This window comes from Rhinolophus sinicus, chromosome 17, assembly GCF_057876585.1.
Source record: "Rhinolophus sinicus isolate RSI-liver-muscle chromosome 17, RSI-T2T, whole genome shotgun sequence".
NCBI classification, from domain to species: Eukaryota; Metazoa; Chordata; class Mammalia; order Chiroptera; family Rhinolophidae; genus Rhinolophus; species Rhinolophus sinicus.
Window position 1 is genome coordinate 175,424,370 of NC_142517.1, and position 25,021 is coordinate 175,449,390.

Consider the following 25,021-nt stretch of genomic DNA (forward strand, 5'->3'; position numbering starts at 1 on the left):
GCTTTCCTAGGGCCTGGCAGACAGAGAGAGCTCCCCAAGTCCTGGCATCAGACGATTTCCACACTACTGCTAAGGGCAACAGCTGGGGAATAGCACTGCTGAGCATCCGGCCTGGCCCATAATATCAGTGCCCCAGATACCACCAGGAATGACTTTGGATCCTTCCCCTAATAAGAGGTATTCCTGGCAGTGTCCCAGCAGCTGTGAACCTGAAGTTGGGACAGTGTTGACATGACAATCGAGAGGCTTCATAATTCCCCCCATGGACACCCTGTGAACAGCTGCTATTAATGCCCCATTATTACCTCCATGTTGTATCTAGTGTGATGACTTTTAACCTGCTAGAACTCAGGACATTGGTTTATTTGGCTTTTCCCTCAGGCCTTCCTGCTGGATTTTGAGTCATGTAGGTGTGACTTGGTTATTTTTTGACCTGTTCTGAAATCTCACTCTTGAACCTTCTAGAACCAAGATCATAAGTAATATGAGAAATAAAAGCAGAAGTGAAACAAATACATACAAACGAGGCTTTATATTATATTAACACTGGGTTTCTTAAAGTGTCTTATCTTGCAAGTTTATCTGAAGCTCTGGTTTTTAGCATTTCAATCACAACACTCCCAGTTAGGAGAGTCATGCCAGTGAGAGGAGAGCTTCAGACTTCAATCGTTTCCTGGAAACCGGTATATACAAAGCTGAAGAAATAAGATGTGATTGTTGGCAAAGATCAGTCTTTAAACTTTTTTTTGCTTCCTTCTTTTGAATATCAAGAGTGTATCCTGTCATTCAGCAGAATATGGAGACTTCATCTAAAATTGAAACATGAAAATGATCTTTGAGGAAACTGTTGTTTTGCAAATAAATCACTATTTCTTAGGTAAATATTCTCTACTAAGTACTCCATAATCATTCTACCAATTAAGTACGAAGTATTCTAAAAAATAATTGGGGTTGATCAGTCTAAAATAAAAGCACCTTTTATATAGATGATAACTGTTTTAAGAAGGCCTATTTATTCCCACCAAAAACATAACGAGGAAATGGGTGCAAAGCGTAATTAAAGTTCTCTCATAACTAAATGATTTAAGGACCGCTAACGTTGGAATAAGCTGTCCAAGGAGAGTATGAATTTTCCATCCCTGGAAATCTTAAAAAGAACTAAAAACCACTTGATTTATAGCCAGATAGAAATCTCTTGGGGCTCAGGGTCCCTCCAAGATTCTATTATTCTGATGTATGTTCATCCTCATGTAAATTGGGGGTTTGAATTGCTTGTCAGTATTGGGGTACAAGCACAGATAGGAGGCATCCTAAATCTCCTTACTGCATTTATAATTATGACTCAGTTCTCAGAGGATTATTATTATACTGCTGTTGATTGTTATTCACGTAAAGAAGCTTCTGGAACAAATTAGGCAAGTAACAGTTAATCAAGAAAAATTGGGATTTGTGGTGCTTAACTGCTAAAATTAATATTAAACTAGGCTTATAACTATTGACTAATATGTGCTGAATGCTAAAGTGGAGAGAGTGATAGGGGTTGGTAGGGCCAACAGTGGGAGAAGTGTATTTGAGTGCGGGTACAGGAATATTTTGCCCTGTGGTAGCTTGTGATGGAAAGAATTTAAAGCAGTTCAAATAAGTGAAGGTGTCTGCTTTCGGTGTGAGTAATATCAGCAACACACAGGACTGCACAGACATCCCTTGGGCCGTGCTAATGAATTGGTTTCCTCACACTGTCCAGAACTTCAGACCATTTGATTCACACACCACCTCCACTTCATTAGGAATGCCCTTGACCAGCAATGGAAAAGAAAGGGAACATACTGCAGTTTCAATTGTTGTGGGACTCAGGTTTTCTCTCAGCACTGCATATACACTTGGAGACATGGGAAGAAGGTCTGATGGAGACGGTGGCTCAGCTGAATCACTTCGGCTTAAAGAGGTAACAAGGTAAATATTAAAAAGAATTTAAAAAATCATAGCTGGTGGTGACTTACTGTGTCAGGAACTCATTTCTAGGACTTTATTTGTGACACTGAGAATGCCCAATTCATTCTTTGATAACACAGCCTTCAGCCTACTACATGGAATAAATATATGGCATGTGAAAGGACAACTTCATAATTCCAGTCATGATAGAATGTGGTACGTCCCGAAGACACTTTATGTATAAAAGGAAATGGAACATTGAGCATTAAAATGCTTTATTCTCAGTTATATCTACTCTGCTCTACCCTTAAATTTTCTATAGGAAAGCTTTTTTAAAAAAAATAAATTCAGTAATAAATATTTTACATGTGACTAAGATTACTTACATTGTTGAGATTGGGATAAAAACAGAAGGAACATAACCTTTGTCTCCCCTTTCTGTTGGTCTTGAGACTGAAAAAGAAAGGCACAAAGTTGGGGAAAATGTTATCAATACTATTGATAAAATTAGAAAAAACGTCTAAAAAGATATAAGTAATGCTAAAAAGAGAAAAACATCTCTTGGCAGGCCCAATCTGACTTTACATATTAATGTCTTTAAATGCGTGAGAAAGATTGAGAATCAACTGGCTTCTATGCTACATTTTTTATGCTACTATTACTGTTAGAATTAGTGTTAGCATAGAATACAATATTCTATGCTAATATTACTGGCTTCTATGCTACATTTAAGTTTGATTATAAGAACTGATTTATTCATATATTGGGGGATTTATAATAACTCAGGACTTTTCATTAAAACTGACACCAATCACAATCTTATAATTACAAATTTTGAAGCATAAATATCAGTGTTACTAAAAGTGCTACTGTTCTATAGTCACAGTAACATATACAAACCTCACCTTGGAAACATTCCCAAAATTTCTCTGCTATACGTACTGAACATGTGTTTGGTCCAATTGTAATTTGGACCAACTGTAATTTTTCAACTGTAATTTGTTGCATTTCACCAGATATAGACACTTAAAAGCCACAGGGTTTTCTGTTGTTATTGTTATTGTTTGTTTGTTTGCTTATTTCAGAAGGGAATGAAATAGGGTGGCAGCAAGTCACCCTCTCTGAATGACAGGTGTAGGATATTCCACAAGATGGTGCTCAGAGATTTAGTTGCTATAGATGAATATTTTAATAGATTGTACATCCTTTCATTAAAGAAACAGAATGATGAATTTATATTACAATTATGTAGCTAATCTCATGAATGTTCTTTCATGTATTCAACAAATATTTACCACATGCCTCTTTTGGCCAGGTATTATTTTGGCCAGGAAAGGTAGGCATGTCAAGACTTGTTATGGGTAGGCTAGGAGGTAGGAGATATTACACAGACCCTCTTGTCTCCTCCCTGGCAAATGAACAATACTGAGTTAGAGACTACAGTAAGATAAAAAATATAAAGCTTATAAACCCTAAGCTTTTGCAAAAAAACAGACTTGCCTAACTTTTACCAGCTTTCTAATAATTACTTTCTTTTCCTCCCTTCCACCCCGCAGTCACAGAAGTATAGTCAGAACCACAGAAGGAAGGAGAAAACCAAAACTCTCCAAGTGGCTGTGAGAAGCCTCCATGGCCACAGTGAAGTCTGGTGACAGCTACTGATTACTAACTATTCTGCTAGAGTTGGACAGCCCCAGCCATCCCCATTCATGACTGCTGACACACCACTTCATTTCCAAGGCTTTGACCAGCACATACCCGTTGGACATGACAGTGATCAAGTAGACATAAAAAGAGGAACTTCATTTACTTTACTCCAATATGATGTTATTTCCCAAAATCTTAAAAAGAAAAGCAAATAGAAAGAGCCTAACCTTCGCATGGCTGAGAGCTGTAGTGTTTACCGAAGGCTTTGTCTTTGGGAATGTCAGGGTATAAGTACTTCAGAGGGTTTTCAGGAATATTTTCAGCCATAATAACCTTGTAGTCTCGAAGGATGTCAGCAAATGGCAGAGCAGACAACCGGCCTTTATTGTAGGGTTCTACAGAGTGGAATCTCACTTCTCCTGGAGAAACAGAAAGGAGGGGCATATTTGGGTCCCACAGATATTCTTTGTGGTCATTCTTCCTACCCACATTATCTTCATGACACTGATTATAAAACAATGCCAGCCCTTCTCTACAGTCTAGACAGTACAGATTGCCATGTGATAGTGGACACCCACATGGGCTGTGAGAAATTCATGATACCGTGTTCTGGCACAACTATAATAACAAATACTCAAACCCACTGAACACGTGGAAAATAGAACAACATGCTACACATTTCTGAAAACTGGAATACGAGTAACCAAACTCAATACTAATTTCACAGGAATAAACAGTAGTGATCATGTACCATTTTCAGAGTGGTCCACCCAAGTGAAAGTTATTCCTCCAAGGTGGCTTTCGCTGAATCTTAACAAAAAGGTTCCAGGCATTTTATCCTTTAGCAAGAGTCGTTCCTTCTCCTTGCTAACAAAGCCCATGACATACCTAAAAATAGAACAATGCATAGTTTCATCTGATCAAAGACTATAATTTATTACATTTGCATTTAGTTCATTCACAAAGAATGGACCTAAATTTGTTTTGAGTGTAATCAAAAGCCTATGGTGCCCGAAATAGTCTTATACAGATTGAAGTAAATGTCAATATTCTATGAAGAATGTGAGAAACTGCAACTATTACATTTTCCCCCTATGACACTAAACATGCTCGAAGAGAAAAGATTAAACGGAAAAAACTAACAGCATAAAAATAACTAATGAACTCATGTGGAAAATATACCCTGTAACTCACCCATCAATCCAAAGGGGAAGAATATGTTTCTTAATTAGATCTAATATTGCTTCAAGCCATGTCCAAAAGGTAAATGATTTCCCGGGTAAGTGTTCCTATTGAAATAAACAAACATCAGGACAATAACTGTTTCACTAGTAATGTTGATATAATAATTTGAGTTCCATTTTTTTCAGTGAAATATTTCTGTAAAATGAGACAATACTTTAGAATTTCTTTTTAAAATAACCTTAATAAAATAATCATCAAATTCCCAGATTATGATATGGAGACTCAAAAAGGAGCACTATTACATTTTCACCCATCAGATCTACAATATGAAAAATGATAAAAACCAATTCTGGCAAGGACATAGAGAAACATGCATTCTTATCTGGTAAGGACTGTAAATTCAGACAAATTTTCTAGATGGCAATTTGGTAATGTGTATTGAAAGCTTTAAATATTCCTTTAACTCTTTGCTCAGAGATTTTTTGGGATTTTTATGTGAAGGAAATGTTTAGACAAGTATAAAAAGGTATATATACAAGATCCTAATTCCAACATTAAAAAAATAGCCAAAATTCTAAGCAATGTCAATATCCAACTGGCAGTTTAAAATGTATTTTCTAAATCTTAAAACATTCTTCTTCCAAATTAAATGCATGTTGCCATTGATATTAAAAGACTACCTACGGTTGTCGGGTAGAAAAAACATCATATAAGTGATGTCCTCCCTTCCCCTGTTTGTACCTTGCAGAATTTGGCCCAGGTGAGATGACCATCACTGTAGCCAGATTGGACTAAAATGAAAGAAAATAATGAGATTTTTATTAAACAATTAAACTCTTTAATTTGGTGCTCAGTTTAGATTTTCCTTCCCCCCTCTTCTTTCATGCATTTCTTAAGCACCTGCTATGTGTTTATAATGTACTTAATGCTAAAGACAGTAAAAATATATCACGAAATTTACTATCTAGGAAACAATTCTTTACCATGGATTTTGCTAAAGATAACTTTAGGAAAGGGGTGTCTAGGGCCAAGCCTCCACGAATGGATAGAATATAAATTGTCCGAGGGGGAGAAAGAAGCCACTCCAGTAATAAGAATAATGTAGGATGAATAGTGGACGTGAATATGGCTTATATAGAAAACAGTAAGAGCAGCCAGATCTTGGTGGATAAACATTATAAAATCAACTTGTATAAATTAGACGTAGCCAGACTACCAGGAATCTTGGCTACTACCATGAAAAGGATGGACTAAAGATTCATTGGGCAACAAGGAGCCACTGACTGGTTTGATCAGGGCAGTGAAAGGATACAGGAGTTTCTATCTAAATTTCTAAGGAAATTATACTCATAAGAATACTTTGATAAAGATCTGAAAGAATATGGTGGCTATCTATGCTACATATTTAAGAGCTTTTACTCACTCATTAACAAATATTCATTGAATTCCTACTATGTGGTATATGCTATAAATAAGAATTAAAAAGGATATTTACATTGGTAAATATTATAATATTCCCAAAGCCCTGATCTGTTTAAAAACCTATTGATCGGGTAATAGCTACAGCATCACCTGTAAGTCAAACTTAAATCACACACATTTCCACTACTATTGCTCAAATGCATCTTTGGCCCTACTTTAACTAAAAATGTATACAAATCCAATTTTAATTCTTTTTTTGGTGCTAAATGTGTTCACCCCAGACTTTCAAAATATAGATATCTCTTAAAATTCTTTTAGAAAGAGCTTATGTTATAATCTCTACATGGAGTACCAGTGTCTCTATTTTGCAAACTTTAGAAATGTCAAAACAGAAGTTTTCTTAATATAAAGAATTAAGTATTTCCTCGGTGATTTTAATTTCTATTGCATTGATTTTAAATTTTCAGCTATTTTCTATGTGGTTAATGACCATTGTGATATTAATATGAAAAAGCTAGGCACCATTATAAGACTTCACGTTATTTTCACTGCAAAAGGCCTAAGAACACCCTGAAGACTGGAGTGTGGAATGGAAAGGAAGGGGCTAGAGAAGTGGACAGGCCTGGCCTGTGTCTTGGTTCTGCTATGAACTAGCCATGCAGCTGTGGCAAATGACTTAACCTCTGAATTTAAGTGTCCTCATCTATAAAATAGATCATTCTGCTTTAAAGAATCATTGTTCACCCTGAAAGCACTTCTGTAAGAGAGACAGTAAAGCAGTTAGCTCTTGTGCCTGACATTATAGTAGGCACTCAATAAACTGTGACGATACTTGTTATCATTAATAGTAGTAATATCACCCTGCTTCTTTAAAACACTTGAGTACTAAAAACAGGAGCAAGTTCCCCCGTCGACCAGCTCTCACCTGTCAGCTTCTCTGCCAGCATGTTGAGTTGATCTGAGTTAAGGCCACGACCGACATATGATGAAAACTGCCAGCTCATCACTTCCAGGAGTTGACTCAAAGTGGCAGATGGAGGGTTATTAAAGAAAACCAAGTTCTGAAACAGAGTTGCAATGATGATTATATTTATTAATCACACTGAACACACTGTAATTCAATATATAGGATTCCTGATTTAAACTCTTTTGGCCAACCTAAGTTAACAATACATACAGAATATCTCATTTCTGTTGTGGTTTTTAATTAAGACTGATTTTTTTCTTTTCCTAAAGAGTTCCTTGTTTCTTCAGACTAAAATAATATACAGCTCCATCTTATCCTTGAAAAAATCATTGGGCGTCTTTTTATCTTTCCCTGGACTATAGACTATCATTAAATTCATATAAGTACGAGGTGTGACCAAACCATACAGTGACTGTTTAAATGAAAAAATATTTACAGTAAAAGACACGTTGCCATTTACCCCCCTCAAAGTACTCCCCCTCACTTCGAACACATTTATCCCATTGTTCTTGCCACTTTCTGAAGCAGTTCTGGAAGTCCTCTTTCGTGAGTGTCTTTACTTCATCCTCCCTCATGACAATGCTCCGTGTCACACACTACTTCTGTTACGGCAATTTTTGTCAAATAAAAACATTACGGTGTGTCCTCATCTACCTTATTCACCGGATCTGGCTCCGTGCGACTTCTGGCTCTTCCCCAAAGTCAAAATGATCATGAAAGGTAAATGTTTTGAAACAATTCAGGATATCGAGGAAGCCATGACAGTACAACTAAAGACACTCATGAAAGAAGACTTCCAGAACTGCTTCAGAAAGTGGTTCAAAGCGAGGGGGAGTATTTTGAGGGGGATTAATGACAATGTTTCTTCTACTATAATCAATTTTTTTAAATTGAAACATTCACCATATTTTTTTATCACACTTCGTGGTTAACACTGTCCAACAAATAACTGGACAGATACTGTTTTCTGAAATAATACTAATTTTGAACAAAACTTATATCATGTTATTTAATTGGTACAAGCTATACCTTGACCAGACAAAGCATCCCAAGCACAAAAGCAGTTAAGTCTCAAGCTAAGGAAGATGACCCTACAATATGAATTTATAGTTAACCTGGGACTCCTGTTTTACTGAAATTAGTAGTCTTTTTTTATGTTTCTCTAGACAAGAGAATCTTCTGCATGATCAACTGTAAACAAGACTGTTTGTACCAGGAACTGGGTCAACGATAGTGGAACAGAAGACTTCGTCTCAGATTTCGGGGAAGCAGAAGGTGTGAAAGATGTTCTAAGAGAGAAGGAGGTAAAGAAGTGAGAGATCTAGTGTAGTACAAGGAGAAGACCTCTGGCGAACATGAAAGGGAACCAATTCAAGAGATTTCAGAAAGTGAGAATAAAAGGACACAGCATCCAATAAGGGTGGGAGATAGGAAGGGGAGGAATGGAGAGAAAGAATTTCTAGCGAGGCCATTTTCCTTGAACCTGAGAATTGTGTCTGGATAAATAGCCAAAAATCATAGAATAGAACCAGGGTCTAGGAGCTTGGATTTTGAAGCAGAATAAAATTAAGAAGAAAAATCAGAGTTAGTTGTTATGTTGGACTCTGCGGGTAGGCTGTGCATCTATATTTTAGGAGCTGCATATGATCTACATCTCCAGATTCCTCATCCAGGAGCTGAGCAGAATCTGGGACAGTTAGTGTGACAACTTTGGTATCTTTCCTATAGAAAAAGGATGCTGAAGAAAGCTAACTGCTGCACACTGTACTCTGAGGCTGGAGGACAGGGAAGTGTCCTATCTTCCCTCCTAAGTCCTGGAGTTGGATGAAAAGCTCTTAATGTGCGTAGTTCCTATGGGGAATGACATTTCATTTCAGTGGTATTGGCTGTTCTTGGCTTTAAAGACCAAGTGATTTCTCTGATGAGTTCTGTTCTTCTCACTGGAGGCTGAGAGGATGGAAGCAAGGCCCAAAGCTCTCCCAAAGCAACCTTCCTCTGCAGTTACTCTGTCTCAGATGCCAGGGCTGAGTCACTTTGCATGCTCTTTCCTTATTAGGCACATTAAATAAAAGGCAAAGAACACTTAGAGCTGACTCTTTATATCTGTTTCCATTGCCAGAACCTAAGGTAAAAGAATTCTTCCCTTTCGAAGGAATATTTGCTTTGAATTAAGAAGAAATGTTATTTATATCTGACCTATTTTCTCTAGATTTTGGTGGTTTCCAGGACAACACACTGAGGTTTTCTAAGAGGGAACAAGGGGAAGTGCTGACTCATCTTTTTTTGCCACTCCCTTCCCTGGTTGTCTTTTAAGAAGAGCATCTATTCTCTGCTTGCTTTGTAACTTGAGGCCAACTTTTGATCAGTGTCTCAAGTAACCACTAGATGGCAACAAAACCCAACTTGAGCCTAGAATGGATTAAATCTATAATCAACGTCAATGGATTAAATCTACAATCAACTCAAAAATTTGTACAGTCAGTGTGTAGTTAGGCAAGATTGATGAAGAGTCTAGTTACTTATTTGGAAACCAATTCTCTACCTTTGTAGAAGAGCCTGTGGGAGATGTGGCCAAAAGTAGTTAAGGAGGTAAACAGCAGATAGTCATCAAATTCTGCAGCAAGGTGTCCCCCCAGAGCCCAGTTAGCACAACCACAGGATGACCCTAGAATTCTCTGTGATGCACATGTTTGGGAGCTGACCAGACCCACTGTCACTTTTGCTAGCCAGAACTCTCTCAGGTCCAAGTACATTTGAATATAATACTTTAAATATAACTTGAGAGAGGAATCCTACAACTAGACATATTGGAGTTCTGGAATAAAACAACCCACAAAGACATGCCAACATTTTACTTACATACATATACAATAAAGGTGGGCTTTATTGACAATAAATCACATTGAATAGAATTAAAGGAGGAGAAATAGGGATAGAGAATTTACCTGGGAATCATTGGTTGACACATTGTACCAAATGATGGATGCCCAAGCATTAGGTAACTGACTGACATTGGAAATCATCACCACAGGTAATGAGCTGGTCTGGTTAAAAAAAAAAAAAAGCATAGTTATTACAGGTAGTTGCACCTTAAATTGATTTTACACTTGACCCTCTCCCCTCTCCCCAGGGCCATCTCAAGCCAATCCCACTCCTCCAATCCTGGTGTCTATACTACCCTCATCACTAAAACGGTGTGTGAAGGCACTGGAACTTTCTGACCATATATGAGTTAAGGGTGTAGGAAGGAAAGAAACTATAGAAACAGGAATCCTTTCAAAAGTGCTTGGTCAGTCAGCTTCTCCAATATCTTCCTTGACGTTGTATAAATATTTATACTTTCTTATATCACATACTGCCTTAAATGCAATGAATTAGAGCTTGTCTTGATTTAGCAACTATCCTCTTAATAAGTTACACTAAGGAATCTAATTTTAAATATTTCTCTGGAATGGATCAATATGTTCAAATTATGATCTAACATAATATACCAGATCTAATTAATATACCAGACATAGGAGTTTTATTGTACAAGATGAAGAGGTAAGCAATTTTGAAATACAAAGCATTATGGGAGATAGAGTTGTCTGGTTTGTAGTGGTAGAACTCAACTTAGTACTATTGGTACTGTAGTTTTCAACTTTATGGAATAAACACACTTTCACAGACTAGTCTGGGAAACTAAGCAACTTTCATTCGTCCCTTCCCAATAACAAAGGTTAGATAACTGTAGACAGTGAAATAACCATTTGATGAACTTAATAGCTCATGGCAACAGAAGTTTAGGGAAAAGAGATGAGGAAGGAATCCATAGAAGACTTTGTAACTATATTTATGTTCATTAAGATAACAGGAAAGGCAGAACTCTAAAATAATACACCCTACAAATAGGATCGATCATACTCAGGGTGTGTGAAATTGTGTTTGTTCATTCACATACTTATTCATTCATTTATTCAACAAATGTTGAGCATCTGTTATGCGGTGGGCATTGTACGAGGCACTGGGAATGGAGTGACAAATGAGGCATGACGTCCTGCCTTCAAGGAGCTCATAGACAATCATGTTCAATTTAATTCCCAAAGTTTCTTTACTTCTTCTTTGACTTCAATGGTGAATGTTGTAAGAGGATCAAAACCACGTACTGTTAATGCTCCTATGATTTATCTTTACTCATTATATTAGAAAAACCTTCTTTCTGAGGGATTTTTATGTACAAGTTAAATTTTTGAAAAGCTATTACTATATGACATGGTTCAAGGATATTTATTTCTCTGTAGGCTTTCCACTGAGTATCCATGACTCAGAAAATCCCAGAAAACAAGAATATGTATGTATATTGAATTCATAATGCCCACGAGATTTTATCATTCATATTTAATCAGAATAGTATAGGTTGTCTAATTAGTTAATATTTGCCATATTGATTTTCTAAATTAAAGCAAAAATAATGAATAGGGATGTACTAATACCTAGAAAAGACTGAGCTTTCATTTACAAATGCTGACCAATTCCTGAAAATGTTATTAGTAAATAGCAGATGTTTCTTGAAATACCTACCTCCAAATCTATAGTCAGGCCATAGAGACAGATCTGTGTTTCAAAGGTTATGGAATGAAGCTCCTCAGTCACCATGTGACAGCCCTTGGGGAGAAAGAAGTAAGTTTTTATCTTACAAATGCAAACTTTCCATCTATGAAAATCTATAAAAATCAATAATTATCAGAGTACATGCCCCCAAATATTCCCTAGAGTGGAATATTTTTTATTATTTTGAAAGTTAGTTAGGCTACATATAGAGTTCAACAAATCTTCATTTCCAAGCAGAATAATTTTAACAATATAATTTCTGGCTTTTATAATTCCAGTGTGTTTTCATCACTTGAAATTCAGACAAATCGTTCTTTATTTTCTAATTTTGGGAAATCAATCCTTTTGACTTACCAACTAGTAATAAAAGCAAGTCATATGTGTGTAGATATAACAGAAACAACTTGGTGACACAATGAATTTGTTAAAGAGAAAGCAAGATTTCCTTCGAGTTAAACATGGTGGGTAGAAAACCTACCTGTATTTTCCTCTACTCCCTCCAGAAACTTCAACACATAACAGCTGGAATTTTGTTTACTTTCAAATATAAAGTAAAACTGTAACCAAGATTTCCTACTGAGAGGTAGGGGAGTGTGGAGTGAGGGTGGCAATAAGGTGCCATGTGCCTCAGAGCCAGGGGCCTGACGCAGTGAGCCCCTGAGGCTAGAGAATGAAGAAGGCTGACCTGGAGAAATTATGAGCTCCAGCCCATGCAGGAGATGCCACCTCTCCCCAACCCTTGTTGGGGACAGGAGGTTTACTCTCTGGAGCTGATGAAACAGAGGAACTAAAGAGGCACCCTGCATTTTGGATACAAGGTCAAGCTGAGGGCAGAGGTGAAGTGCTGTGTTAAAGAAAGGAAGGCCTTGTAAAAATGTACGGGGAAGCTCATGCCCTTCCAGTTTGACATCTCTAGGAAAGATATCCAAGAAGTGGACTAGACCTAGGAAAACAGCTTGTAGATACTGCCTTTGGGGGTCCCCCAATGAGATAAACATCCTAATAATCACCCGTAAGTCTACAATTCCCACCACGCACAATTAATGAAATATACATATTTCATTAAAGAGTTCTTAAAGATGTTTAAATTTTTTTATTAATATCCTTACAGATATAACAAATATATTACATCAGTGAAACAAAAACAAGATGTTATTAAAAGAAGCATTCAGAAAACAATAATGAAGAATTAGAAATATAATAAGAGAAATAGGCAAATCAGTAGAAGGACTAGAAATAGGATGAAGGAAATGATCCGGAAAGTAAAACAAAAAAAGAAAACCCCGAAGAAATGAAAAATAGGATAGGAAAAAATAACACAGAATTAATACAGAAACTCCCACAGCAAACTAGCAGAAGTTCTATAAAGAGAACAGATAAAAAGGAATAGAGGAAGGACCAATGGCATAGCCCAAGGATAACTCACACACTGCTGATGGGAGTTGGTACAATCCCTTTGGAAAATAATTTCTCAATATCTAATTAAGTAGAAGATGCACTCCCTAGGGTGATCGTGAAAGGACGTTTGAAAATATATCAAAACAAAAAACCCCAACAAAAAGCAATTGAGCAATAGAATCAGAGGTCAATCAACTCAGATTGCAGCAACAGATGGAGGGTTCTGAGGGATGTTGCCAAGGAAAAAGAAAAAGAAATTCAGATTGACATGTTTGACCAAATTGTGAGGAGTTTTTAAGTAAAGAAGGAAAGTTTAGGGCTATAGTAGTGACAAGTATATAAAATAAACTGATCAAATTAAAAAATTGAGGCAACTAATAAATACAGGGAAAACTAAAAGTAATACAAGAATGGAAATACAATCATATTATTATATGGCTCAGCTGTGAACAATTTTTTATAATCATACTAATGTAAACATTGAATGTATTAACTAAACCAAAATATGTCATATAATGACATTGTGAAGATGGGGGAAATTTATATGTATGGGGAGAGCGGCTATAAAAGAACCATAGCTTAACCATTTATGGAAAAAATTCAGGAATTAAATGTACAAAATTTTTTATAAAGTGAAGAAATATCAGTATGCTATGAGCATGATATTTATAGCTCAGAAAATGAGCACCTCTGGGGAGAGGGCTTGCAGTGGAAAGGAGTGGGACAGAAATTGCTGTTTTTCCCAGATGAAATTTACCTTGTTATGAGCTTAGGACCAGCAGCATTGTCATCTAAGAGCTTGTGAGAAAAACAGGATCTCTGGCCTCATCCCAGGCCTTCTGAATCAGAAGAACCTTGGGTGTAATTTATGAGAAAATTATTCTTAATGTGGTGTATCCACATTGTGTTTAGTCTCAAAAAAGATGTGAAAATTTTGGAGATGGTATAAGAAGCATAAACAATTTTAAAAAATCAGTCCCGTGGGAAAATGTAAACAGAAGTGGAATTATTTGACTAGAAAAGGGTGGAAAGGGAGATTCAATATTGAATATGTGTTCAGAACAAGTTAGAATCTGTACTAAATTTCAAATAATAAAAATAGTTCTAATATGATGACATGAATAACAATGACACGTGGAAGGTTTTATTGACAATGAGGAATGTTAAATTTAGGATTTGTTACTGAGACGTTAATAGAGAATTAAAAACTCCTCTCTCCCTTGGGTTAGATCATTGTGGTACCTTACATTCCTGCAGGTAGTTAGATTCACTCAAGTAAGATTGCTTCTTACTGGGTTAGTACAAAGTTATGCTAATGAAAATTCTCCTTGAAAATCCCTTAGCCCACCCCTAAAATTATTCCCAGTACATTCAACACACCAAATAGTCCTCCCACCCTCATTCCCCCACTCCCATGTTTAAATGCAAACATACATACATACATACATACATACATACATACATACATAGCTGTTTCTTTGGTTGATCATGAGATGAAGTAGTCAGCTTGTGTTTAGGCACCAAATTAAACAAAAAACACATTTTTCAAACAATAGAAAATCTCACTGCCTTAGAGAGGGTTACGCTACGCAAAGCACAAACAAATGGAGAATCTACAATATTAGGTTCACTAATGGGTGCCTTTCACATTCTGACTGAATTCAATGGCAGGATGATACAAGCCTATGCAGAACAGTTGAGAGGCCTGAGGCAAGCACACAGATGGAGATCCACATGCCATATGTCTAAATATTTAACCATTATAAATCAAGTTAACAAACTGTTAAAATATGGCCAAGCCTTGACATCTAAGCTTACAATACACATGAACTGATCGGCCAGGTTTTAACTCCTCAAAGTCCCACTGGAACACTGTGGCCTGGGGAAAGTGTGGCCATCCTGGACCATTGCCCACTGCCTTCTTTTCCACCTCTGTGAGGGGCCTTGCGTGACTGGTGTGTCTGCTAGGCCTCCGTGCTTGTGCCTAGAAATGTTTGCATTAAGAGTGACACCTATGCTTGGGAGAGTAAACCTGGAGAAGAGGCCCACACAGGACCTGGAAATAGTCTTGAAGTCTTTGGGGCTGGGAATTCTGCAGTCCTGGACTCTAGGTGAATACACTGCCTTGACCCCACAGAAATCTTTCTCCACAGAAATCTTTTTCTGCAGATTGGTATGCTGGAAGACAGTCAAACCGAGCCTTTTTTTCCCCCCTTATTCTGCCTCTGCCCCCACCCCACACTCCTGTTCAAACTGTTGTTTCTCAGTCTAGTTGGGTAGGACACAGCTCCCTGGCCCATACTGGTATTATGAGCCTTGCACTCCCCTGGGCGGCTGCCAGCCACTCACGCTCCAGGGAGAGCTGTTGTTCACAATCTTAGCTGTACAGGGCGCAGCTCACTGGCCCATGTGGGAATTGAACGGGAGAACTAGGCATTAGGAGCATGGCACTCCGACCACCTGAGCCACCGGGCCAGCCCCCAAACAGAGCCTTTTTGAGTATGCAGTCCCATCTCTCCCTGATTCTAGCCTCTATAGGATAATTTATGTGATTAAATGCAGTAGTACATATGATATGAACATTCATTATGGGTAATTGCCACAGATCTTTGGGTTATGGCACCTGTGTGTTCACCATCAAAAGTGTGAGAAAGGGGGCTGCCAGTTGGCTCAGTTGGTTAGAGTGCAGTGCTTATAACACCAATGTCACCTGTTCAAGTCCCACATGGGCCAGTGAGCTGCACCCTCCACAACTAGAGTAAAAACAAAAAACAGCTTGACTTGGAGCTGAGCTGCCAGTGGGCGGCTGGTTGGCTCAGTTGGTTAGAGCGCAGTGCTCATAACACCACGGTCACCAGTTCGATTGAGAAAGCCAGACTCCACACACAGGGCAATGACACTCAGGATTGTCCACTAACTTTGGAAAAAGACTTCATGCTCTAGATATGACTTTACTGATCTGGAATGTGGGTGGTGGGAGATCTCAGTGATTCAAACTAATTTCTAATGTTTACTTAAAACCCCTGATGCAATTGTGTGGCACATTTAGAATGAGATCCAACAGGGAAGCTAGCATACAATACACATGACTGGAGAAAAGCAGCTCTGGCAAAAGGAAGCATCATTAACTTTCAAAGCTTGCATGGCCATCACTCACAGACTTTATTACTTTATCAGTGCAGTGTAAGCCAGAGACACTATTCAATTTCACATTCCCAGGATCCATTCCTTACAGATTGGGAAAATATCATAGGTAAGATGTACCATTAATGACCATATTAAAAGCCATTCCGATCATCTGGGATGATTATGGATTGAAAATATCCATGTTTATGACACTTATACGGCACTGAATATTATAACTGGATTAACTGTATTGTACTTCTAAAGAAAAGTACCCATTGGATAATCTGCTAAGAAACTGGAAAACTGGCTGAACAAGTTGAGCAGGGCTCCATCTAGAAAAAAAATACACAACCTAATGAAAGGTAGGGAAAAATGCCACCATATTCTTTTTTGTTTCCTCTGCTCACTGTCTAATAGTATGTACACCTTGGGAACCTAGAATGTGTTAACAAGTGGTTATGGCTTTTGACTTGAAGGGAAACCTCTGCTAAGTAAATATGACTGGGATAAGAATGATTTTCATTTAAATTTCTTGCCTATCTCTTAACAGGCCATAATCTACAATAATATTGTACATGGAAAACTATGTGGAATAGAACACAATTACAATACTCCATTCACTTGACGAATATTTATTGAGTACCTATCACGGGCTAGACACTGAGTTAGATGCTGGGAAACAGTAAGAGGGGAAATAATGATACAATCACAGAGAGATGAATCTCAATCACAGGATCATAGGAAATGAATGTAAAATGACAGTTCCTAGCCCATAAAATAAGGGGACTGTATGGAGAGTGTGGCCTAAAAAGTCCACATTGTTAGTGTTATTCTTGTATTGATGTCTCTCTTAAAAAAGCATTGCAACTACTTAAATTAGTTCAGAAGGAAATCAACTTCCTGTGAAAATACTTGGGCTAGTTGGAGTGTGAGAAGTGTATCTGTGTTTGAGAACACTGAACCTTGAAAGAACATCTGTTTGGCTATTTTGTTAAATGAAACGCAAGTCACTCAGGCTTTACTAATAGCTTCTTTGTGCTTCATGACTTCCCACCACATAAACAAAATTACCTAACACCTCAGTTTGTGGCTAAAACTGTCATCAGTTGAAGCCTGCTGACAAAGAGCAAACTTGAGAGACTGCAATTCCTGCTTCCCTGTTCAAACAGTTTCCACATTTCAATAATCACTCTGTAGCTGGACCCCTCCAGATAAGGACCTCTAGGGAAGTGTGCTCCCTGGGGATGTTTATTTTATAGAGACAGACTGATGCCTTCAAAGTTTGGCCACTTGCTAGGTGATAGAATTATTTCTTCATAGTGACTCTTCCAAGGAAAGAACAAAGGTGGGAGAAAGGCAGAAATGGCTAACCTTGATTTTGTGACAGCATATCTACAGATTCCTCAAGGGGTGTTGTGAAATTCCGAAGCAAATTCTTAAAGTTAAATTTATTTTGTAAAAAAAAAGTAAAAACCCTACCCTGTGTTGCACTTATGAGGGTTACAGAATCTTAGTCAAAGGAGCTTCAGAGATGTTCTAGTCCAATGGTTTTAAAATGATTTTTAACCTTGACATATTTTTGAAAGGAAATTTTCCACCTGGGTTCCAATCTGTAAAATATGTGTATATGAAATAAAGGTGTCTTGACTGAAACAGGGATGGGGTATCCAGACCAACCCCCAATCCAAAGGAGTCCCTAAGGCACCTCTTTGGGGTCTTCTGGGCATGGTGTGGGGCTAATGCAACTTTCTCCCTTCACCCAATCCTACAGCCAGGAGCCCCTGTACATCCTGACAGGTCACCTCTTTTTTTTTTTTTTTAATTTAAAAAAACAATTTTTTTAATTGGCGAGTATAGGGGAACAATGTGTTTTCCCAGGACCCATCAGCTCCAAGTCAAGTCATTTTCAATATAATTGTGGAGGGCACAGCTCACTGGCCCATGTGGGAATCGAACCGGCAACATTGGTGTTATGAGCACTGTGCTCTAACCAACTGAGCCAACTGGCCGCTGCCTGACAGGTCACCTCTTGGATAATCTCAGAGTCAAAGAACCATGGAGTGCTGCAATTCTAAGGAGATTTGGAATGGTGGTGACCTTATGGGAATATCATTCTTGATATCTTGGGATATTCTCAATCATTTCATAAGTATCCCACCCAAATTCTCACAATCACAAAAGCAGAAAAGTAGAACTGAGGACCCAAGGTTGTGTGTGGGGTGGAGGGGGGCGGGGAACAGAGAGGGGTGGGTAGGAACCTGAGACATGCGATTCCCACAAAAGGGGCATACAAACATGGTATTCCGAGGTTTCAGGGACCTGGGGCCGTAACAGGGATGTGCTCAGGAGCCCTTGAAAGGGAGGGTCTGCAGCAAAGCAGTTTGGTGGGTGAGGACCAGGTGGTCCTAGGTCAGATACCACCTTTGGAGCTATTTCCCCACCTGTGTAAATACCTGCTCTTTACAGAGAGGGCAGCCTGGAGGGGGATCAGGAACTGCCGTAATAGACACCTGCACAGCATATTGCAGTTGACTCACATACACCATCTCATTTGGTCCTCCCAACAGCCCTGTGAAGAGCAGGGTAGCATGATCCCCATTATATAGATAAGGAAACTGGGAGTGAGTGAGGGGAAGTGGCCTGAGCAAGGTCCTCTGCCTGTAAGACGCAGAGCCCAACACCATGCTATTTCCACTACCCCACCACTGCACGCAGGAGATAAGGGAGAGGTCAAGAACATTGTCTGAGGAAGCATTCTTTTAAATTCCTTCTAAACTTTGTAAGGATTCTGGTGCAAGGTAGGTACATGATTTCGCAGTGGGTGAGTTTAATAGCACCAGCAGCTGGAGCAGAGAGGAAAAGATGACATACTACCTGCAAACCCTCAAAGATCTCTCTCATAGGAATCCCAGCACGTGGAGGGGGCATGATCAGGTAAAAGGGTGGGAGAGGGTCAAAGAGGAGTGCCAACCAGCGTGGCTTCTCCCAGGGAACGTTTGATGATTCCAGAGGCAACAAGGCATAGTGGCCAAGAGCATGGGCGTGACAACCACGGTTTGAGTCTTGGCCTGACCCCTCTGTGTTGCAGTTTCCCTAAGTGAAATAAGTAATGTACTAATAGGATCTACTTCATAGCAAAGTCACAAGAGTTACATAAATCAATGTCTGTGTAGCTCTCAGACGGTACCCAGTATATAGTAAATGCCACACGAGGATTTGTTAAGTAAATTTTTGTCGGGCTGTGAACTTCTGATGCAGGTACTCACAGATATGCAACAGCTACTATTAGAAATTCAAAAATGAGGCTATCATATCTTAGCTTCCCGTTTTCCTGAAAACTTGGTTACTATAATCCCTGTCCTCATCATGTTATTAACCCCACGATATCACCAGATATCCCCCAGCTCTTTCCTGACTTTCCTTTGGTTCCTTCCACTGCCTGGCCAAGCCCCTGATTCCTTGGTTCATCTTGCTGAGCTCACTTTTATATATTTTGTGACTTTTCAATTCATGTAACACATAAAACAACATTCAAGTCTGTGGTTTGTTTTAAACGTAACTAAAAGTCATGTTAAAATTCTATCAACAGGGGGAGCTCAAAGAATAGCTTAAAATTGTCCTGAACTGGCAAACTTGAAAAAAATGGAAGAAATAGAATCATTCCGATTTGACTGCACACTTTTGCTATTAATTGGGAAATAAGAGGAAATAAAGTCAAATTAATATAAGTAGACAGTGTTAATATGACTGGTTAGTTTTTCCTTAGTAGAAGATTATTTACTTAGATTTCCATCTCTAGGGATATCCAAGTAAAGATTTTGATTTTACATTCATGAGTATGACAATGTCCTGAAGAGCTGAGCTATTTAGATTTATTCCCATTTTATTTGTTTTATTTTTAAAAAGTTCAGAAGCATTGTGCTTAATCTGTTCAGACTTAGTAACTACTATTCAGAGGTGTCACGCAGCATGAAATGTTCTTTGCAACTCTGGCCAAAATTCCAGTGAGATGGGTAAAATGGGCTTTTATTTATAATGTGCTAATGTTTCAATTAGGAAATTTGGAAAACCTTTATGGATTTCTATAAGGTAGGAAGAATAATTCCCACTTCTTTGGTTTATTAGAATATCCTTAATCTCAAAATCTCCTTTCATGTGATATCTGGCTTACAGAGACCTGTTTGAAGCTCTGTCCTAAGACTTTCCTCCCTGGGAGAAAAGTTTAGCTCATCTTTGGTGGAGCTGTGATATTTGGTAAATGATTTTTAAGACATGATTAAGGGAATGAAGAATTCTTGGAAGGAAAAATGTGGAGTATTAAACCTGTTGTGATGGATCTGTGTGGCTTTGTGGGGTGGGTTATATTGATCATAGTTGAATGCTGGACTTATAAAGTGCTTTTTTTCTCCCAAATAATTCAAAGACATTTTTCACAGGAGCTGTGAGGTATAAGGCCAGGAGATTGGATCCATATGAACCAATGCACTTTATAAGTGCATTGTGTAGAAGGCCTCATATGCAGCATCTCTGAGCCGAGAGCATTGGGCATTACTACCCTGATCTCTTAAAAGAAAAAAAAAATGCAATATTTCTCCAAGAGATCATTTGCTAGGGTCTTATTTCAGTCACTGTCAGAATGGACTGAAACCCAGGTTTTCTGATCCTAAATATGTAGAGCATAGACATATGCCCTAGTATTTAGGCAAACTAAATTGATGCTCTCCAAGTCCAGGATTTGACCACTGTATCATTTACTGACTTAAATGTGAACACTTGGACTGCATCCATTTGTTCTGTTACTCAATTCATTCAGTGAAATGCAAACCTTAGCTATGAGAGCAAGGTAATTGATACCATAAAATAATAGGATTGTTTTTCACCTGTGATTTTCACATAATATGTTATGATGTTCGAGACTTCTTATCCTCTGTAAGAAAGGAGTGACTTAAAGATATTTTGTAATAATGGAGGATTGACTAAAGAAAGTATGGAACACCTGTAAAATGCAATACAATGCATTTAAATCATGTTCTCCAAGAGAATTTAAGGTTATGGAAAGGTGTTCACCTTACATTGTTACGCAAAAAAAAAGCAGGTTATGAAACTCTGTGTGTGTGTGTGTGTGTGTGTATTAAAGTAATGTGTACATAGATAAAAGTCTAGAATGATGTGAACAAAAATGTTTATAGTTGTTTTCTTAGGAGAGTGTTATTATATGCAATTTCTATTTCCTCCTTTTAAAAGCAAAACTTTTTATACTGTCTGCAATTATCAAGCTTTACATTTGTAATCAGAGAAATATGAATTTGACTTTATATAAAAATATAAATAGGACAGTTTAAGAGCTTTGTAAAAATGGGGTATTACAGAATTATTTCCTAAAAAAATTCTGTTGGAGAGAAAATTCCTACCTCATTTCCTTTGCTTCCAGCACTGGACTTCATTTCCTTTGGTTGCTTTGTAAAAGAAAAGAATAGATAGAGAAGCATTATCAGCTAAATATCAAGTTGGTTGTGCATATTACGGTGATTTTCTTGGCCACAATTTTGACAGTAACCCAGATGTCTTCTAATTCATGGAAACTTGACAGAGCTGCCCACATTCAACAGAAAGGAGCTTCCTGTTTCACTTCATGGTGAAGTTTAGAACTTTCATTGAGATAAGTAAGCAATTTGGCATAAAATTAAGACAATATTTTGGAAAAGGGAAATAATGCAGGGATGTTTTAGAATTTAGTTAGCACTCTTTGTACCTAGAAAATAATCATCTGAGCTAAGCTGTGAAGATACCCAGTCCCCGTGAAACCCAGTCTAACCCAGAGGAGAGGAAAGTAAATGATAGGGCAGGGTGCCAAATGGCAAAGTAAGTACTAGATAGCATTGGAGGAGAAGACTAACTGACACAAAAATGTTCATGATATGGATTCTTTAGTTTAAAAAAGCAGAACGTTATATAGTATGCACAATCTGACCGCACTTTTAAAAAGTATATGTATAGAGATATATGTAAGAAAAAAGAATGAAAACAAAAATAAGGATGTTAATAGTGTTACCTCAGGGTGGTGGGATTGCGAATGATTTTTAATTTTAAAAATTTTGCTTGTCTGATTTTCTACCTTTACTTTTGTATTAAAAAGTGATTAAAGTTATTAATTAAAGAAGATAATATATATGAAAATGGTTTGTGACTAGAAGAAACCTGCAAAATCTAAGGTTTTGTTATTTTATATATTATACATGCTGGAATAAAGAGCTAGCCACTATTTGGTATGTTCCTTGTCCCTCCTTTTCCATGTGACTTTTTTGGAAGACAGACATCTCTAAGTTCAAGGCCTCTTACTGCTTTACTTATTAGCAAACCTTGCCCATTATTAAAAATTCCTTGAGGATAGGAATTAAACCTAAGCCAAAAAAGTGCTCGTTATAAGAATGTATAATAAATGACTCCTCATTACATTTTATTTATTCAGCAGTCTCACCTGGTAGGGATTCAGTTAAAAAGAAATGTACTCTTCAATACTGAAGACCAAACAAACAAACAAACAAAAACAACCAGCATTAATTTGTGTATGCAGATATCTTTCTGTTAATGTAAACTTTATAACTTAAAAAAAAAATAGATCTTTTGAGGCTAATTCAGTGATGTCCCAACATTCAGGTGAGGTACTTTTGAAGTGTTAACAAACCAGATGAGTAACATGTTTCCGGCAATTAAAGCAGTAGGGTGTTTGGGAATCTAAGAACTATGCAAAGAATTAGAAAGAAAGCAGGATGAGAACTCTAGGTTAAGAGGAAGTGGTAAAAACAAGAAGCAACAGGATGAGGCTGGGTCAGAAGCTTTCTAGACATGCCAAGACAAACTGTACAACTGTTATACCCAGGAACATCCTATTTACCCCCAAGCTAATTCTCCTAAAATGAAAGTGTCTTTAGCCAGACATGTTGTTATTAAATATCATTTGTTGGAAAGATTTTTAAAAAATGAGACCAGGAATGTCTATCCATTACAAGACAGATCACCTACCATTATCATCAAACTATATTGACCAATGCCTATATATATTTAGGTACTACATCACCATTGTTAAGAACTCAGACCTTCTGAGTTTAGGCTCAGTGTTCTTTCTACCATTTTTAATTCTTCAGTGATAGCATGTTTTATTCTCAATATGGCCCTTAACCTCACATAAGAAACACTAAGGAACAATATACATTGAGTTATAAGGCCCACGAGTAAAGATGTGCCTGATTTGAAAAAAAAAAAAAAGCTTGTATAATTTTACTGTTTAATTTACTCACCAAATGTCGAAATTCTACCGAGAGACTCCCATTAGAAGATTCTTCAATGGACATGGCCTTGACATGAGTTCCACAAAGGACAAATCTTCGATTGCTAGAGAAGAAATCTTAGTTATTTACATGGTCTCAGGTAATATATATTTACGTTAACAGCAAAAAAAAATTCTAAAATAAATGTCTTACCTTAGAGTTGAAACATTCCTGTAAAACCAAGAGGATTATTTAAAATGAGCTATTTAATAGTAAAAACTTTCTATGATATTTTAGAGAATAGTATATACAATTTCAATTAAGAGTTTATAGTTAAATTTTAAAATAAGTCTTCATTGGAGTTCTGTTAAATGTTTGAACTTCAAAGTCAAATATTTGAATTACATCAATACGTAATATTAGAGAACTGAATTTAAAAGTTTGAAATTATTCTATAAAATAAGGACAATTAAAAAAAAAGTCTTACACTTTCATGTTTTAAAATGGAATTTTGTACTTACTTGTCAATTGATGCTTTCACTTTTACCTGATAGTTTAGTTCTGGCAATTTTATTAGTAGTCTGGAAAGACACATAAATAAAGAATCAAATGTAAAAATTAAAAGTGCTAAAAACCTTTTTACATTTAAAGTTTTAAACATATTTATAGCATATACATATGAATCAAATTATATTATCTCCAGTTATATGTTAGTGTGTTTTTAAAATGTCAAATTCCATATTACTAATACTGACATCAGCCACATAATATCGTATTGACAAACATTTGGGAAGTGTTTCCATATTGCTTCAGTTGATGTGTGTTGGGTAATACATTGGTTAGGTCAGAAAAATAGCTATATATTTTGGCTGAAGCCCAAATTTGGGTTAAATGTATACGTTAAAAAAAAGTCATTTGCAAGTCTATTAATATAGCCCCATTTTATTCTCATATTATAAAATACATTCTGTAAGCTTAGGAAAACTAAATGCTTTGATGATAACTGTTTTATGGTAAAAATACTGAGAGAGACTAGGCTTCTGGTAGAATATGGAAAATTCCCATTTAAATGCATTTACAATTTTTAAACATACTATATTTAAGTAGCAGCAAAAATGTTCATAATTTTAAAAGACCTAAATTCAAACAAACAAGTGATTAAAGGTCAAAATAATAATTTCTTTAATTTCTTCTTCTATTGTAAGCACTTCCTTTTTTCTTTTGCTTTTGCCAACTCCTCTAAGCTGTACCCTCTGATATACCCTTTCTGTAGGTTCAGTCCAGTTTCAGAAATACTCATTTAATCACTCACTCAATCATTTACTCATGCACTCATCCCAAACCTTGTTCATTCACTCAGCATATCCTGAGCTCTTCAATACATCCAGTACATCCCTAGGTATTGGGATACTGGCATAGTGAACATTGTGGAAGGAGAAGTGTGGACATAAAAGGGAAAAGTCCAGCCAAATAGATGGAATATAGA

At 37.2% G+C, this 25,021-nt stretch overlaps 1 protein-coding gene across 5 annotated transcripts in view; it reads right to left on the minus strand.

Annotated features, from left to right (window-relative positions):
* Window positions 1-513: 513 nt before the first annotated feature.
* STAT4 (signal transducer and activator of transcription 4) overlaps window positions 514-25,021 on the minus strand; it is a 91,190-nt gene continuing 66,682 nt past the window's right edge. For 4 of the 5 annotated variants that reach the window (XM_019740778.3, XM_019740777.3, XM_019740779.3 and 1 more), the window contains 14 exons: window positions 24,057-24,116; window positions 23,749-23,766; window positions 23,566-23,659; window positions 21,679-21,723; window positions 11,714-11,797; window positions 10,099-10,197; window positions 7,112-7,247; window positions 5,506-5,555; window positions 4,774-4,868; window positions 4,331-4,467; window positions 3,807-3,998; window positions 2,319-2,385; window positions 1,828-1,936; window positions 514-809 (listed from right to left, as the gene is read on the minus strand). In XM_019740778.3, the coding sequence (XP_019596337.1) occupies window positions 783-809; window positions 1,828-1,936; window positions 2,319-2,385; window positions 3,807-3,998; window positions 4,331-4,467; window positions 4,774-4,868; window positions 5,506-5,555; window positions 7,112-7,247; window positions 10,099-10,197; window positions 11,714-11,797; window positions 21,679-21,723; window positions 23,566-23,659; window positions 23,749-23,766; window positions 24,057-24,116 (1,213 nt within the window). In that variant the 3' untranslated portion in view covers window positions 514-782. The remainder of the gene's footprint in view (window positions 810-1,827; window positions 1,937-2,318; window positions 2,386-3,806; window positions 3,999-4,330; window positions 4,468-4,773; window positions 4,869-5,505; window positions 5,556-7,111; window positions 7,248-10,098; window positions 10,198-11,713; window positions 11,798-21,678; window positions 21,724-23,565; window positions 23,660-23,748; window positions 23,767-24,056; window positions 24,117-25,021) is intronic. The other variant, XM_019740781.3, reaches the window with a different exon arrangement.